The 16,904-nt window shown below is 48.7% G+C and overlaps 1 protein-coding gene across 6 annotated transcripts in view; it reads right to left on the minus strand.

Annotated features, from left to right (window-relative positions):
* LYAR (Ly1 antibody reactive) overlaps positions 1-16,904 on the minus strand; it is a 99,260-nt gene that overhangs the window by 17,284 nt on the left and 65,072 nt on the right. For all 6 annotated transcript variants that reach the window (XM_029591051.1, XM_029591031.1, XM_029591070.1 and 3 more), the window contains exons 6-8: positions 9,670-10,105; positions 9,436-9,522; positions 8,162-8,253 (exon numbers count right to left, since the gene is read on the minus strand). In XM_029591051.1, coding sequence (XP_029446911.1) covers positions 8,162-8,253; positions 9,436-9,522; positions 9,670-10,105 — 615 coding nt within the window. The remainder of the gene's footprint in view (positions 1-8,161; positions 8,254-9,435; positions 9,523-9,669; positions 10,106-16,904) is intronic.

Raw genomic sequence — 16,904 nt, forward strand, 5'->3', positions numbered from 1 at the left:
GCAGGGTGATCTCATAAATTTGTCTTGAGGGATGCTGCGGAATTTCAGAGAGTACCCTTCTCGAATGATGTTTAGGACCCTCTTGTCTGACGTTATCTCGACCCATCTTTGGTAGAAGAGGGCAAGCTGACCCCCTATATCTTCTTCCTGTGGATGGGTCTGCCTCTTCTCATTGTGGGGTACGGCTGGAGCCTGCCCCTGGGCTTGATGCCCTCTTGGTGTGTCTGTTCCGAAAGGACTGGGACCTTCCGGAGGGGCAAGGTGCCTGGAAATGTGTGTTCTTGTAGGGTCTGAAGCGCTGCAATCCTCTGCCCTTGGTTCTTCTGGGGGAGGAATGCTGAGGTCTTTTATTTCTATCTTCCGGTAGTTGGGGCACTGGAGATTTGCCCCATTTGTTGGCTAACTTCTTCAATTCGCTTCCGAACAAGAGAGATCTTTTAAAAGGCATTTTCGTGAGGTTCGCTTTGGATATTGTGTCTGCCGACCAATTCCGTAGCCATAGTTGTCTTCTGGCTGCCACTACCGAGGCGACGCCCCTGGCTGAGGTGCGCACTAGATCTGAGGTAGTGTCAGTGGGGAAAGAGGCCGCAGGTTCCATCATTTTTCCGGTCGTAGTTGTGTCTCTTGAGAGGAGCAAGCAGGAACGTGCCACCAGTGTGCAGCAGGAAGCAATCTGCAGTGTTATTGCTGTTGTGAAGGCCTGCTTAAGGATGGACTCCAATCGTCTGTCCTGAGTGTCCTTCAGTGCCGCTCCTCCCTCCACGGGAATTGTTCGCTTTGAGACTGCAAAGACCCTAGCGTCCACTTTCGGGAAACGCAGGCGTTCCTTGGCCACGGGTTCCAGAGGATATAGGGCTTCCAAGGCTCTCCCCCCTTTGAAACTGGCCTCCGGGGCATTCCATTCCAGGTCGATCAGTTCCTGGATGGCTTCCATCATAAGAAAGTAGCAAGAGGCCTTACGAAGAGACACCAAGATGGGGTTCTTCTTTGGTTCTGCCATAGGGTCAGTGCCTGGAATGTCCAGCGTTTTCAGAGTCTGGGAAACAAGGGCTGGTAATTCGTTCTTGTGGAAAAATCGAAGAATGGTTCTGTATGGTTCCATCCCTGGAGGGATTTCTCCTTCTTCCAGGGAGTCACTCTCATCATCTGAGGTGTCTGGATCCCTATTAGGGAGGTTCTTGGTTAGGCAAGGCATTTCTCGAGGAACCCGAGTGATGCCAGGAGGATCTTGTGCTTCCGGCAGGGGTTGAGCCTGTTGCGCAGCAGGGGCTGGTTGCGCCTGAACAAAGGTTTGCAGCCCTTTAAAAAATTCCACCCACGAGAAGTTCCCTGGATCCATGTTGATCCCAGGAGGAGCTTGAGTGGAGGCCCCAGAGGTGCCCTCCTGTGGGGTGGGGGGGCCGAGTTGGAGAAACATAGTTCTGGGGTACAATCGTCAGTAGTTCCGGACCCCTCTCCCTGCAGTAGGTGACCAGGCTTTGGTTCCCCTTGGGCTTCTTCACACTGCTGGCACAGGAAAGACTCTAATTCAGGTTGCGCGGCTCTTATGTGGTGTGTCCCTTGGCCTTCTTGGGCTTTGGCGCCATTGTTTGTGCGCGTGGAAAAAATTCAAACGTGGCTATGCATGTAGCTATGTGCACGGATGTGCTTAGTTGTGCGCATGGGTTGTACTCAGTTGTGCGCACCGTGTGCATTTCGTTGTGCCCGCGTCTCAGTTGGGTGCACCACTGTGCGCACAGCTATGCATATGGCTATGTTGGACGCACGCAAGTTAGGCACTTCGGCCGCCCGGCCTGCCCCGTGCGAACCTCCGGTCGAGGAGGGAATATGGTGCCGACGACCCCGCTTGCAAGATGGCACCCCTCCCGAGGGTCCCCACGTGTGTGGACCCTTGCACCAGATCGGGGCCTAGACCAACCAGGACTGCTCAACCCGATTGGTGTCCCTTTAAATCTCTCTGGAGGAAATGCTCGGTACGGCTATTCGAGCTCTGGAGACCAGAGACTTAAATTTAAAGGTTTCTACTTTACCTGGTCTCGGCGCTTACCAGTTGCGTGCCGGGCAGTCTCCAGCTGCGGGAGGAGAGGGGAATACCTTCACCGCCGTGCTCGATTCTGCACCTGCTGCCTTTCAGCCATCCTGGGGGCTAAGTCCATGCTGGGAACTGGCTACTGAACCAAGGCTCACCTCTGAGGGATATCGACCATCACCTCAGGAAATCTTGACTGGGGGAGGGACCCTTAGGTTTCACTGCAGGAGAAACAGGGCTCGATCTTCTTTAAAGGTAAATTTTCTTTCTTCTTTGTTCTAATTGTTACACTATTCTAGTGTGTGGGATAGTGTCTGCATCTGCTGAGATACAGAGCAATACTGAAGAGCTAAGCTTCCTGCACGGGTATATGTAGAGTGAAATCTGACTCCGTCTCCCATCTGCTTGCAGAAGAGCACAATACCTATTGGTCCTGAGTCCATCTGGCTACACGCTAGGAAAGACTAGCTTTTCAACATCCAGGCCGTCAGAGACAATGTCCTGAGGTTGGGATTGTGCAGCTTGCCCTGATCCTGCGAGATCAGGTTGGGGATGGTACCCAAACCGATCGGTTCTCTGACAGAGAGGTCCAGCAGGATCGGGAACCAGACCTGTCTTGGCCAATGAGGGGCAATGAGAATCATGGTCCCCCTGTCCTGCCATAGCTTCAGGAGGGTCTACATCACCTGAGGAAGCAGAGGATATGCGTATAGAAGACCCTTGCCCCAATGGCAGACAAAGGCGTCTAAGGTTGGCTTTCCGTCCCCCCCTGTATAGGAAGAAGTGGCTCACCTTGTTGTTGCAGGCGGAGGTAAAGAGGTCCACATCTGGGAATCCCCCCCGAGGCATAAGATGTGATCTGCCACTATTTGATCCAGGGACCACTGGTGAGGTTGGAACGCTCGACTCAGCTGGTCTGGCACTGCATTCTCCATCCTGAACATATATATGGCCCGGAGCAACATGCCCTGGGACTGAGCCCAAGAGCAAATCTGGAAAGCCTCTTGACACAGGAGGAACGAACCTGTACCTCCCTGCTTGTTGATGTACCACATCACCACTTGGCTGTCGATCTGTACCAGGACCGCCTGGTTGGACAAGTGATCCCAGAATGCCCAGAGTGCGTACCTGATCGCTCGAAGCTCCAGGAAATTGATCTGGCATTGAGTTTCCTGAGCAGAGCACAGACTTTGTGTGATGAGGCCATCCACATGCGCACACCAACCCAAGGTAGAAGCATCCATGGTAAGCACAACCTGGGTCTGGAGGGCCTGACAGGTAATCCCCTGCTCCAGATTGGGCAGACTCTTCCACCATGACAAGGTAGTCTGGAAAGGTGGCGTTACGCAAATGTGCACACTGAGATCCTGGGTGGCTTGTTGTCACTACAACCGTAGGGTCCACTGAGCCCTCCGCATATGTAGGCGGGCCAAAGGAGTAACATGGACAGATGCGTCCACGTGACCCAGCAAGCAAAGCAGAAGCTGGGCTGACACCTGTCAGTTTCACCAGACTAGTCTTGCCAGAGACACCTGAGCAAGTGCTCGACCGCGAGGAAAAGAGGCCCGGGCCTGATACGAGTCCAGGCAGGCACCATTAAAATCCAACTGAGACGATGGGGTGAGATGGGACTTTGGGTAGTTGATGACAAACCCGATGGACTCCAGCACCCAAATGGTAAAGTGTAGGGAGCAAAGCACCCCCTCCTGGGTGGTGCTCTTGACCAGCCAATCGACCACATAGGGGAACACATGTACAACCAGTTGGCAGAGGTGCGCACCCACTACTGCTAGGCATTTGGTGAAGACCAATGGGGCCAAAGCTAGGGCGGCCACCCACGAGGAACTGTATATACTTCCTGTGACTGGGGAAGATCTTGATGTGGGCGTAAGCGTTTTTGAGGTCGAGGGAGCAAAGCCAGTCCCCTCTTTGCAGGAGGGGAATCGGAGTGCCCAGTGAGGCCATCTTGAACTTTTCACTTCGCAGATATTTCTTCAAGGCCCTCAGATCCAAAATGGGGCAAAGCCCCCCTGTTCTCTTTGGAATTAGGAAATATAGGGAGTAGAATCCCTGCCCTTGTTGACGCAGCAATACGGGTTCTACTGCTCCGGCCATTACAAGGTGGGAGAGCTCCATCCAGAGAATTTCTTGATGCGGGAACTGGCCCCATGACAGGCAGGGGGAGAGTCCGCGGGGACAGCCAGGAAGTTCAACTGATACCCTCGACAAATGATGGACAGGACCCACTGGCCTGAGGTCACCTGTGGCTAGCGGTCCTGTGGCTAGCGTAACCGACCCCTGACTGGGGGCCCTAATGTCAAGGGTATGGTCATGGGGTTTATGCTCCCTTGCAGCCAGTCAATACCTCATAGTAGGGTTTTGCTGAGGTGCCAGCTGAAGTCTGGGAGTCTACTGCTGTCTAGAGCGACCCCTAGAACCCACTCGAGGCGTACAGGCATGAGAATCTAGAGGGTAATATTTCCTCCAGCAATAGAAGGACCTCCTGCCACCCTGACATGAAGACTTCCTTGCGGAGGATGGAGGGTCCAATGTACTGGCCGAGAGATGCTGGAGGGTCTAACAGTGATCCGTCAACTGAGCCACAGCATCTCTCACCTTGTCCCCAAACAGGTTCTCGCCAGTGCAGGGCAGGTCCACAAGTTTCTCTTGGATTTATGGTCGGAGATCTAATGCTCGGAGCCACGCCATTCTACGGGAACCAATGCTCGCCGCCGCTACCCTAGCTGCTGTTTGAAATGCATCATAGGTGGAGCGCACCTTGGGTTTGCCACACTCCAAGCCTTGCTGGGCATCTGCCAAGAATGCTTCTTGCTGTTGCTGGGGGAGCTGCTCCAACAACTCATGAACCTGTTTCCAAAGGTTGCGGGTGTATTGTGTCATGTACAGCTGGTAGGAGGCAATCCGGGCGATCAGCATCGTGCCCTGGTACACCTTCCTACCTAAGGTATCCAATGCTCAGTGTTCTCGACCTGGAGGTGCAGAAGCTTGGGTGCGTGAACACTTGGCCTTTTTGAGGGCAGATTCCACCACCACTGACTGATGCGGAAGCTGACGCCTCTCAAACCCCAAGGGCTGCTGTACCAAGTAGATCGCATCCGCCTTCCGGTTCATGGGAGGCTTTGAGATGGGGTGTTCCCAAATCTGAAGGAGTAATTCCTTAAAGGTATCGTGGATGGAAACAGTCACTACCTCCTTTGGGGCATCAATGAACTGGAGAACTTCCAGCATTTTGTGTCGGGCATCCTCCTCCATAAGGAGTTGGAAAGGAATGGCCTCTGCCATAGCCCACACAAAGCCCACAAAGATTAGATCCTTTGGTGGGGACTGACACCTCTCATCTGGAGGAGACGGATTTGAGGGAAGATCCCGAGTTATCCGAAGAAGACTCAGAAGTATCATCCCCCCAGGGATCATACGGCACTTCCTCCTCACTGAAGTCCCCTGGGGACCCTTGTGGAGGACCCTTCTCCAAGCCCCTCGGTTTTGCCACTAAAGTTACCAGTGGCATCGAGGGCATTCCGAGGAACCAGGTCCCCGAGGAACCAGGGATCGGACCAGACAAAACTAGGCGCTGTACCAGAGTCATCGGTGCCCCCGGCCGTGATACATCGTCCTCCTCAGAGGAGCCCACAATGGGGATGACTCCAGAGGGAGGAGAACCCGGTGGCCACTGGGGTATCAAGAGACTCCTGGGCACCAGTAGCTGCTGCGTGGGCAAGACAGCCAGGAGGACGTTGAGACACTCCAGCAGCGGTGCCAACATCACAGGGGTGGGCTCTGACACCAGGGGAGGCACCGGTGGAGCCAACAGTTCGATGTCAGGGCTTGTAGCATCGCCTGTTGCATACTGCTGTCCAGCTCCTCCTGAAAATCCGTTGAAGACAGAATGGACAGAAGAGAAGGAAGAAGAGGCATCACTCGAACTTCCTGAGAACCATGAGGAAGCTCAGTGCCCGGTACCGAATAAAGGTGGGGAATGCCTGGGACTCCCAGGCTCGTGGAGGTTGATGCCTCCTCTCCCCAGGGTCGCTTCGGTGGCATCATGGTGGTCACCGGTGCCGACCCGAGCCTGGCACCATGCAATAATAGTGACCGGTGAGTATGCTTCTGAGGTTTCCGACGATACTTGGCCTGGTCTTTCCCTGGCAACAAGGAAGGAGATGATCCCAATATCCTGGAATGCGATGCCACGAATGAGGGCCTATCTCCGACCCCTCTTTCTCAAGAGGGCCCGGGTGAGGTAGTAGACAATGATGGAGCCAAATCCATCTGTTTTCCCCAGCCCTTGGGTGTCGAAGCACCCAACGCTGGAGTTGAAGGTTCAGATTTTCTAGATCCAAAGAGCTTCTCCATCTTGTCTAAATGGGCCTGACAACCCTTGGGGGTCATTTGATGGCAAACACACCCCCCCACCCCCCAGACTTTGTGCGATGTCCCCAGGCAGAGGATACAGATGTCATGCGGATCTGTAATGGACATGGTCCATGGACACTGCGGGCATCGGCGAAACCCTGACAACGCCATGAAAAAGAGCCTGCGAACGGTTGATGACCGGTGGCCTCCGAAAAGCAACACTGTCAGGAATCAACCGCAAAGAACAAAAAACTTACCACGCCACCCTATAGAAGCACCGACGGGGAAGAAGAGAGACCCAGTGCAGATAAGTTAAAAAAAAAAACCCAGGAAAAAAATCTGAAGAGAGCAGAGCTCCACATCCACGAGGCGAAAGCTGCATAGAAAAGAAGAAACTGAAGGGGAACCCCGCATGGAAGCATGGACAGTGGCATGCTGGGCATGCTCAATGCACCAGTTAAACGTTTCTAGAAATTTTGACAAAAGTTTTCCATGCCTGGCTTCATCTGATGATGTCACCCACGTGTGAAGACTAGCATCCTGTTTGTCTTAGGAGAAATATGCCTCTCTGAGCTCAGGTAACCACTATGGATTTAGGAACTACCATGGTATTTAAAATGCGCCTCTCTGGGCTCAGGGAAAGAGGACCATACCCCCCCCCCCCCACATTGGTCCTCTGTCACAACAAAATGAATACTGGAGCCCCTCTGAAACCTAGTCTCCAATGGGAAAGTGTAGTCTGAACGCAGTCTCAGCCAGTGATTACCCTGCAGTCATCCCACAACAGTGGTCCTGAGCTTTGCAACAATCCTGCAATATCTATTACTTTTCTCAAACTAGATGCTGAGCACAGCATGTTTCTGTTTCATGTTTTGCTTATGCCGCCATCATGCTTACTGCTGAATGACACGCTGTTCCCAACAAATTAATAAAGGGACACCTCAGACAGCACCAAATTACGGACCAGCACCAGCCATTTTTGAGCAATTTCAAAATGGCCGCCAGTGCCCCAACCGTTACTTACAGCCAGGTGAAAAAAAAAACCAACAAAACAAAAAACAGGACTGCCGATCACAGACCTCTTGCTGAATGTCTGGGTAGATTTACCCGCAACATTCCATCCCCTCAGCGGCATTCAGAACCTACCTTCAAAGGCACTGCATTAAGACTGCATGCTGTGCACCATCACTCCCCTTCGAGCACTGCCCGCAGTACAAATGTGCATACCAAGTACACATGCAGGCTCAGTCTACATCCAAACAGAGTACCCCCACTATCCAGTTGCCATGAACCTGTGGCTGCTGAATAGCCAGCATTCCCTTTTGTGTTTTTTTTTTTTTAACTTTACTGCTGCAGCCATAAACAGGTTCAAGACTTTAAAGGGTAAGCAGCAAACATATCTTGAGAGCATGGAAAGCAGAAAAAGAAGGAGCAGAATGGAAAATCTTTTTATCAGTCCCCCTGGAATACCTTGGACTTGGAGTGCACCATTGAAGGAGGAAGCACAAGGCCTTTGAGAAGGCCAATAATACTTGGCTTTTTAATAAATCTTTTAATAATGAGTAACATGTGGGAAGCTAGGAAAGCCAATGTATGAGGAGCAGTGGGATATTTATTGATGGCTATTTATTTCTATATATCACCTAGGACAATTCGTTGATCATGCAATTAATAAGTAGAAATATTAAGTACACAGTAAAATACAGACATGTTATTTCTTTTCAACCAAAATTATCAACTCTTTCCAATCTGCCTCACCTTTTTTCTGAGTTTTTTTATTGATATTTCATTATCAGGAGCTTGTTTCAGAACAGCCTTGATAGTCCCCCTCCAGTTGAATTTCCCTACAACTGCATTATATAGAAAATACATATTAGGATTTTGTTAGACCTGATATCTTAGTCTTTATCATGACAACTAATTTCTGTGTACGAATTCCCTTATACAGCTTTAAAATTCTTTCTATCCTAAAAGTAAAAAGAAGAGTGGGAATTCCTGCTCCCTCAAAAAGCAACAGACTTTTTAGACAGATGACATCACTTAGTGTATGGAAACTAATACTACAAAAACACCCCCCACCCCCACCCCTGTAATGTTATCAGCTATAAGACAATTTGTTCCATTATAACAGGATGGCAAGTTCACTTCCTCATCATATTTTTTTGTTCTGGAAGCTTCCTCCTGCTCCTCTGGGTTTCCATCTTTATCAGAACCGGCCCAAATTAGGCCAATGGTGCCACACACTTTCCATAGCAGCTATCTGGAGTTTTGTCTCTCCCTTCATCTATAGCCCAGTCTTGTATTAATGCACCCCAAGTCCCATCCAAAGGCTGTGCAACGGATGTTACTCGCTTCCACCTGTGGCTGTGAATACTGCCTCTATCAAATTTCCAGGCTTTGCTAGGTCCAGGAATCAAACCCAGATCTCTAGTATTTCAATGCATAGCAATTCTACTAGGCCAGGGTGGGAAAATAGCAGTAGAAGTATTCTCGCCTACATCTGGCCCATGGACATTCTTCTTCTGATTTGCAGCAGCAACATCACTTCCACTAGTTTGCAAGAAGAGACATAAATGTGCAGAAGTAGTCGCCGCTGCAGGCTAGGTCGTGATGCATTTCTCTCTTCCCACATACACTTCTCAACCGGAACTCAAAGAGACATCCCACCCCACAACAGAATAGCCCACCATTTTCACAGGGACCACCAATGTGACTCTAATCAAAAACTTTGCCCACCCCTGCACTAGTGGCGAGCTTGTGGAAGTTCACTTTTAAAAAGCACATGATTCCACAGGAAATGGTAAAATCTGAGGTAAGATCCAGATTTTTAGGTCTTTTCTGTGGCATCATGGGAAACCAAGGGCTATGGTTATGGTATACGATCTGCCTCATTTTGATACCGGCTGAAACAGATTTACTATCTTGCACGTCTGACATGTTTACAGGAAAGCAAAAACATCAAAAATGAAAAGCAAATTATCTCGGAAAAATAAAAAATTATGTTTTCCACAGAGTTTAAGAATAAACTGTACCTTTTATTGTGCTCACACTTTCTTCTGTGTCTTCTGCTGGAAAATTTGGTGTGCTATTCAGTTTTTTGGGATTGAAATATGGTTCACCTGAGGGTTTCATTATAGTACAAGAGTTACATATTAATAGTCACCCTGCATTTTTTCACAGAGCTCTAAAATTACTGCATAAAAACCCTCAATCTCCCCCACTATTTCACATATGAACCACCATTATATATTACTTCAACACAGTACCTTCGGAATGATTGCGCTTTCTTTTGTTGATACTAGCTTTTATCTTTCTTTCTTCGGCGGTTTCAACGTGATGTCCATCTCCATTCATTTGAGAGCACTCGGCGCTTTCCTTTCCCCTTTGCTGCTTCTTTTTCTTTTTCTCCACGGCAATGGCTGCCGCAGGGGCCCTCTCCTCATCTTCAATAGAGTCTTTTCTTTCCCGCTTTTTGCCCTTCTTTCCTAAATCTTCCTGCTGACTTTCTAATTTTAATACTTTCTTCTCTTTCTTTTTGGCTTTTTGTCTCTCTTCCTTGCGCTCTCTCTTATTCTTTTTCTTTGCATTGCCTTCTTTACTCACTCCGTCGGCTTCACCAGGTGCAGGTTCACTTTCTCTTGGCTGATCTCCCACTTCTTCAGATAACTTTCCTTGTTGACTGCTAGGTTCTTTTGAATTTGGCTGAAAATGGTAGAAATGTAATGTGTAGTCTCAACAGTTCACAAAAGAACATATATTTAATACACATCAGACTATATTTGTTCTGTAGAAATGTATACATATCCTGGGAATAACCATTACACAAAGCAGGCCTGAATACAAGGGAGAAAATTCTAATCCAATAGCTAAAGCTCAGCACTATAAATGAAATAAGCACTTGTGATGTTATTCTGAATTCAAGTTCAGCCACTGACAAAAGCCACATCACTTATTTATGCCCCAATTTAACCAAAAGTTATTGGGCAAAAGTGCCTTCACATCTTTAGAAGTGGTCATGCATTCCAAGAGTATGAAAATTTCAAAAAGGTTATCTCAGAGTTGCTACATTTATATTTCTGGAATTCTATAAAATAAGAAAGCTCTTGGAATTCTGTGCAGAAAAAGTGTAGCAAATGATTCATTCTCCAGATCTGCCCCACCAACCCCCCCCCCCCCCCCCCCAGGGTCTAATAAGTCATGATGATGATAAAGCATCAATTTTAATTAGCAGTATTTCACACTGCTGCTCCAGAGCACTGGGATGACAGTTAAAAGATGATTCAGTGTTGGTGCTTTTACAATCACCAGTCCCAATCCATATGTAAAAAGACTGTGCACATAAAATTCAAAATGATCAATCACAATGCCCAACTGCATTTTTATCCTTATGCACTCTACATTACTCAGTACATTCTGCATAACACGCCCCATGCCATCTGAATGTTAGAAGTTTAAAGTGTGATAATCACATTTAGGCTTTTATGATACACTTTAAAAATAATTAACTAAGACACTAAAACAATGTAAATATATTTGAGGGAAGCAGGAACATGCACTGTTTTTACAACTGTTACATCTGTTATAACAATATTGGTATGAACAACATACAGAAAGGTCTCAAATTTGTACTACCATGCTAATGTCATTGGAATTCAATAAAGTACTACTGTGTTTCCCCGAAAATAAGACATCCCCCAAAAATAAGACCTAGTAGAGATTTTGCCGAATTCTTAAATATAAGACCTCCCCCGAAAGTAAGCCATCCCTTGTAAACAGGGGCAGATTGACCTATCAGGGGATCGGGCTTCCCCTGGTGGGCCGGTCAATCCTGTGACGTCATTTTTTTTTTTTTAATAAAGTTTCCAAAGTATTAGGGGCAGACGCGAGCAGTGGTATCCTGAGGGGAGCCGATGCCCCCGGGCGCAAGGAGGCTCATGCGGCCGCTGAGCCTCCTTGCCCGAAGCAAAAGATTGCGTTCAAACGCGCTGATGCTCTTCCTCCTTCCTGCCTGTGCGGCCCGGAAGTAAACGTTGCCGGAGCTGCGTGGGCAGGAAGGAGAAAGAGTATCAGCGCGTGCAGAAGAGGAGCCGCCGCGGGCTGCTGCGAATCCCAAGTCGCAGCGGCCCAAGAAGAGGAAGAGGCCCGGTAGCAGGGCCGAGGAAGAGGAAGAGGCCCGAGAAGTTCAGGGCCGCTGCAAAGCCCATCCAGCGGCGACCCGCGAAGAGGAGGCTTGCAGTGGTATCCCGACGGGAGCCGATGCCCCCGGGCGCAAGGAGGCTCATGCGGCCGCTGAGCCTCCTTGCCCGAAGAAAAAGATCGCGTTCAAACGCGCTGATGCTCTTCCTCCTTCCTGCCTGTGCGGCCCGGAAGTAAACGTTGCCGGAGCTGCGTGGGCAGGAAGGAGAAAGAGCATCAGCGCGTGCAGAAGAGGAGCCGCCGCGGGCTGCTGCGAATCCCAAGTCGTAGCGGCCCAAGAAGAGGAAGAGGCCCGGTAGTAGGGCCGAGGAAGAGGAAGAGGCTCGAGAAGTTCAGGGTCGCTGCAGAGCCCATCCTGCGGCGACCCGCGAAGAGGAGGCCCAGAGGTGAGAGAGAGGCTGAGGGTCTGTAGAGGGTGTGTGCGTGCATGTATGAGATGAGTTGAGAGATTGTGTGTGGGAGTGAGGATCTGAATGTTTGCAGAGGCAGCATGTGAGAGCCTCTGTGTGTGTGAGAGAGACAGCGTGTGACGGTGAGAGCCTATGCTTGAGCAAGACAGCATGTGGGAGTGAGAGAGAGCCTGTGTGTGTGAGAGTCAGACAGCATGTGACAGTGAGAGACTGTGTGTATGAATGATTGTATGAGAGACAGCATGTGACAGTGAGAGCCTGTGTGTGTGTGAGAGAGAGAAATGCATGTGAGAATGAGAACCTGACTGTGTTTGAGGGAAGAAGATGGAAAGAAAAGAAATACGGAAGAAAAAAGGACAATATGAAAGGAATTGGCAAAAAAATAAGAAAGGGAAGGTGGAAAAAAAAAAAAGCCTGTGACCAACCAATTAGAAAACTAACATCAGCCAGCAAAGGTAAAAAAAAATAAATTACTTTTTACTGATTGGCACATGTAATCTTTGGGAATGTGCAAGAATAACACTGTACTGTATCGGCCTGAATGGTAGCTTTGGAAGTCTGGGTACCCTTCTTTGGACCACTCCATAAAATGAAAAGATGATCAGACCTCCTAAAATCATTTGTGACCTTGAGATATCGCAGCAAAGCTCTATGGATGTCCAACATCCGAAGTTCCCATGCATTAGTCTCAGAAGCAACTAAATCTTGAAAAGCCGGCAGCTCCACCGTCTGATTGACATGAAAAGCGGATACTATCTTCGGAAGAAAAGATGGCACCGTCCGCAAAGACACGCCTGCTTCCGAGATCTGCAGGAATGGATTGCGACAAGACAAAGCCTGTAACTCAGAAATTCTCCTTGCAGAGCAAATGGCTTCCAAGAAAACGAGCTTTAAAGTCAAATCCTTAGCAGTTGTTCTGTGGATAGGTTTGAAAGAAGGCTCGCACAAACCTTGAAGAACGAAATTAAGGTTTCAGGAGGGACAAACTCTCCTCACTGGAGGGCGCAAATTTTTGAGCCCCTGAATATATCTTACCACTTTGGGATGAGTGGACAACTGGTACCCATCAACTTTTCCTCTTAAGCAAGCCAAGGCTGCCACCTGAACTCTATTATTTATTTATTTTTTTATTTAACCATTTTTATATGTCGAAACTTTCGTAATAACTTCAAGTCGGTTTACAATTTTCTAAAACAATTCATAAATAATTCCTAAAATAGTTCTTCAAAAGCATAAAATCAAAATAAAACAAAGTTAAAAACATAATATACATTGCCCAAAAATAAAATATAATATAAAATGACAAAATAACAACCTTTCAAAATTACGAGTTACAATAATATTAAATAAATTAAAAACAGTTCCAAATAAAATAAACATTGCCATGGACTAATTCCATGGTTATAAAATAAAAGTAAACAGGGAGAATAACTATACTCTGGAATTTAGCTTGTTTGAATATATGCCTGTTCAAATAGCCACGTCTTCAGGAGTTTTTTTAAATGTGTGTGCATTTGCCTCAAGCGTTGAAAGCGAAGCCTTTGACCAAACCTTCCTGAAGGAACGACAAGATGTGAGACAGAGAAGACTACAAGACCTGAACTCCTTTAGTCAAACACCATGACGCAAGACCTTCCAGACTCTGACATCGTAGTCGATTTCCGTCTCGCTTGCAGGAGGGTAGTGATAACCGCCTCTGGGTACCCTCTGCATCTCAAATGCCTCTCTCAAAGGCCAAGTCACTAAACAAAAGCAATCTGCCTGGTCAGAAAATATGGGGCCCTGCCACAGAAGAAGAGGGAGATGACTGAATCGCAACAGTCCTTCCACTGCCAGGTTGACCAGATCTGCAAACCAAGGCCAACAAGGCCACTCCGGGGCTACCAACACCACATCCCCTGGATGCCTCTCTATCCACCGCAAGACCTTGCCCACTAGGGGCCAAGGGGGAAAAACATACAGCAGAACTCCCCGAGGCCAAGGCAGCATTAGAGCATCTACGCCCTCGGCCCAGTACTCCCTCCATATGCTGAAAAAATGAGGACCCTTCGCATTATGCTGAGTCGACATCAGATCAACGTGTGGACCGTCCCATTTTATTTATTTATTTGATGAGTTTTATATACCGTTATTCGATTGAGCCATCATAACGGTTTACAAAAGTGTACAATATCTTGTAACTGAGCATTAGTAAGAACAGTAAACAGATTCTTAACAGATGGGTAGCAGTACAAAACCATTTGAACTATTAAACAATATCAGAGAAATAGATATCGTCCAGAATGATTTAAAATTTTGCGCAAATGAGTCGCATCGCTACATCCGACAATTCCCATTCTCCTGGGTCGAGAAGACTACAACTGAGAAAGTCTGCTTGGACATTTTCGACCCCTGCGATATGAGATGCTGCTCCACCCAGCAGGTTAACTCCTGAGTCTCCTGTGCCACGGAATGCCTGTTATTGTAAGGTACAGTTGTCACAGTGTCCGACAGAACTCAAACCAAATGCTCTTGAACCAAAGGCAAAAAAGCCAGTAAGGCTAACCTTACTGCCCTGGTCCCCAAGCGACTGACAGACCAAGAAGCTTCCTTCTCCAACCAAGTGCTCTGGGCCAATTGTTGCTGGCATACTGCTCCCCAACCAGAAAGACTGGCATCGGTAGGAAGAATGACCCAATCCTGAACCTCCAATGCGACTCCCCACACCAGGTTGGACATCTGAAGCCACCAAGCCAGACTGTCCCTGGCAGGAGGAGTGAGAGACACAGGTTGACAAAAGCCTCTGATGAAGGACTCCACTGGGCTAGAAAAGCCCTTTGTAGCGATCTCATATGAGCAAAAGCCCACAGTACCAACTCCAGCGTTGAAGTCATCGAACGGAGGACCTGCAGGAAATCCCAGGCCCTGGTTATGCATAAATTTAACAAGCGCTGAACTTGACCCTGTAACTTGCACACACTCTCCTCGTCAGGAAGACCCTGCCTTGTCTCAAAACACACTCCCAGATATTCCAGAGTCTGTGACGGGATTAAGTAGCTCTTGGCTAAATTCACCACCCAGCCTAAGGGATTGAAGAGTCCGAAGCACTGTTTGCACCGTGAAGCGACAACTGGTCTCTAACTTTGCCCGTATGAGCCAATCGTCGAGATAAGGGTGGACAAGGACTACCTGGCACCTCAAGGCCACCACCACGACCACCATGATTTTGGAAAGATACGGGATGCCGTGGCCAAGCCAAATGGAAGAGTCATAAACCTCATATAGCGCTGATGATCTTGTCCAATGGTAATGTGTAGGTAAGCTTCCGTCAAGTCCAAAGAAGCCAGGAACTCTTGACCGCATACCGTCGCAATCACTGACTGCAATGTTTCCATGTGAAATAGTGGAACCTTCAGTGCTGCATTCACACGTTTTAAGTCCAAAATGGGGCAAAAAGTCCCCTCCTTCTTTGGAACAACGAAGTAAATGGAATACCGACCCTTTCGGAGTTCGCCCTGAGCAACTGGGACCACGGCCCCCAAGCGCTGCAACCTATCTAAAGTCTCCCACACCGCACAGCACCTTTGCAATGCCCCGCAGGGGGAGATCAGAAACATGTTGCACACAGGGCGCGCAAATTCTAACACGTAACCATCTCTTATTACACTGAGAACTCATTGATCTTGAATGAGTTTGGCCCACTCCCCGTAAAATCGAGCTAGATGACTCCCTATAAAGGGAACGATGGAGAGGGCTGGCCTCGCCTCATTGTGAAGACTTCAGCCTCGAAGACCCACTGCTGGTGGGAGCTCGAAGGGCAGACAACCTCCGCGAAAGGACTGCCCCCAGGCCTGATCTTGAGAAGAAAACGGTCTCTGAGCCGCTGAAGCCCCTCGTGCCTAATGAGATCTTTTACTCTCTTGAAAACGCAACCGCAACGGGAAAGACTGCTTGCCTTTAGGCATGTTCTCATGCAACTTGTGCACCTTACTGTCACCTAGTTGCTTCACTATTTGTACCAGGTCCTCCTCAAATAAGAAACATCCTTTGAAAGGCAAGGAAGCTAATTGGGACTTAGAAGAAACATCCGTTGACCAGTTACAGAGCCACAATAACCGCCTAGCGGACACCGCTGCTCCCATAATACAGGAAGAATTCCTCACCAAATCATACAAGGCATCTGCCACATAAGCTAATGAAGCTTCCAACTTTTCCGCCTAACTCCCATGGAAACTAGGAGGCACCTGGCCCTCCTGGAGCTGCTGCACCCAGCGCAAACATGCCCTCTGCATGAAGATGGAACAAATGGTAGGCCAGACACTCAGAGCCGAAACATCAAAAATGCACTTGAGGTGAACCTCCAGCTTGCGATCCTGAACATCTTTCAGGGTGGCTGCTCCTGCAACTGGAATGGTAGTCTTCTTCGTGGTGGCCGAGACCACTGCATCCCGGCATCGGGACGGTTCCCGGCGTCGGGACGGTTCCCGGTATTGTTGCCGCTGTCTGTACATTGGATATCAGCACTAGTTGTGCCTGTATCGGTGACGTCATAGACGAAGAAAATGTCACCGGCATCGGCAATGTTGCCGGCATCGGTGCAGGCACCGGTAGGTGATCTTTCACAGCCTGCAATACGGCTTCCTTTATAAGCGATGCGATGTCCTGAGGTATCGGGGAAGGAATCGGCCCCGGTGGATATGGAGACAAGGCAGTTTGCGGTGTGAGTGGCTCTACCGCGATGGGCCTTGTGGGCATCGGGATGTTTTTGTGTTTAGGCCGTTTTTCGCTCGGTTCCCCGTGGGTAGATGTGGACGGAGAGACCGAGGCATGTCGGTGACGGTGTTTGTGCTTAGGCCTTACCTCGATAACGGAACGTATTGATGCCGTCGATGGTGTACGTGAAGGTCTGTCGCCCG

This window comes from Rhinatrema bivittatum, chromosome 1 (genome assembly GCF_901001135.1).
Source record: "Rhinatrema bivittatum chromosome 1, aRhiBiv1.1, whole genome shotgun sequence".
Taxonomy (NCBI): Eukaryota; Metazoa; Chordata; class Amphibia; order Gymnophiona; family Rhinatrematidae; genus Rhinatrema; species Rhinatrema bivittatum.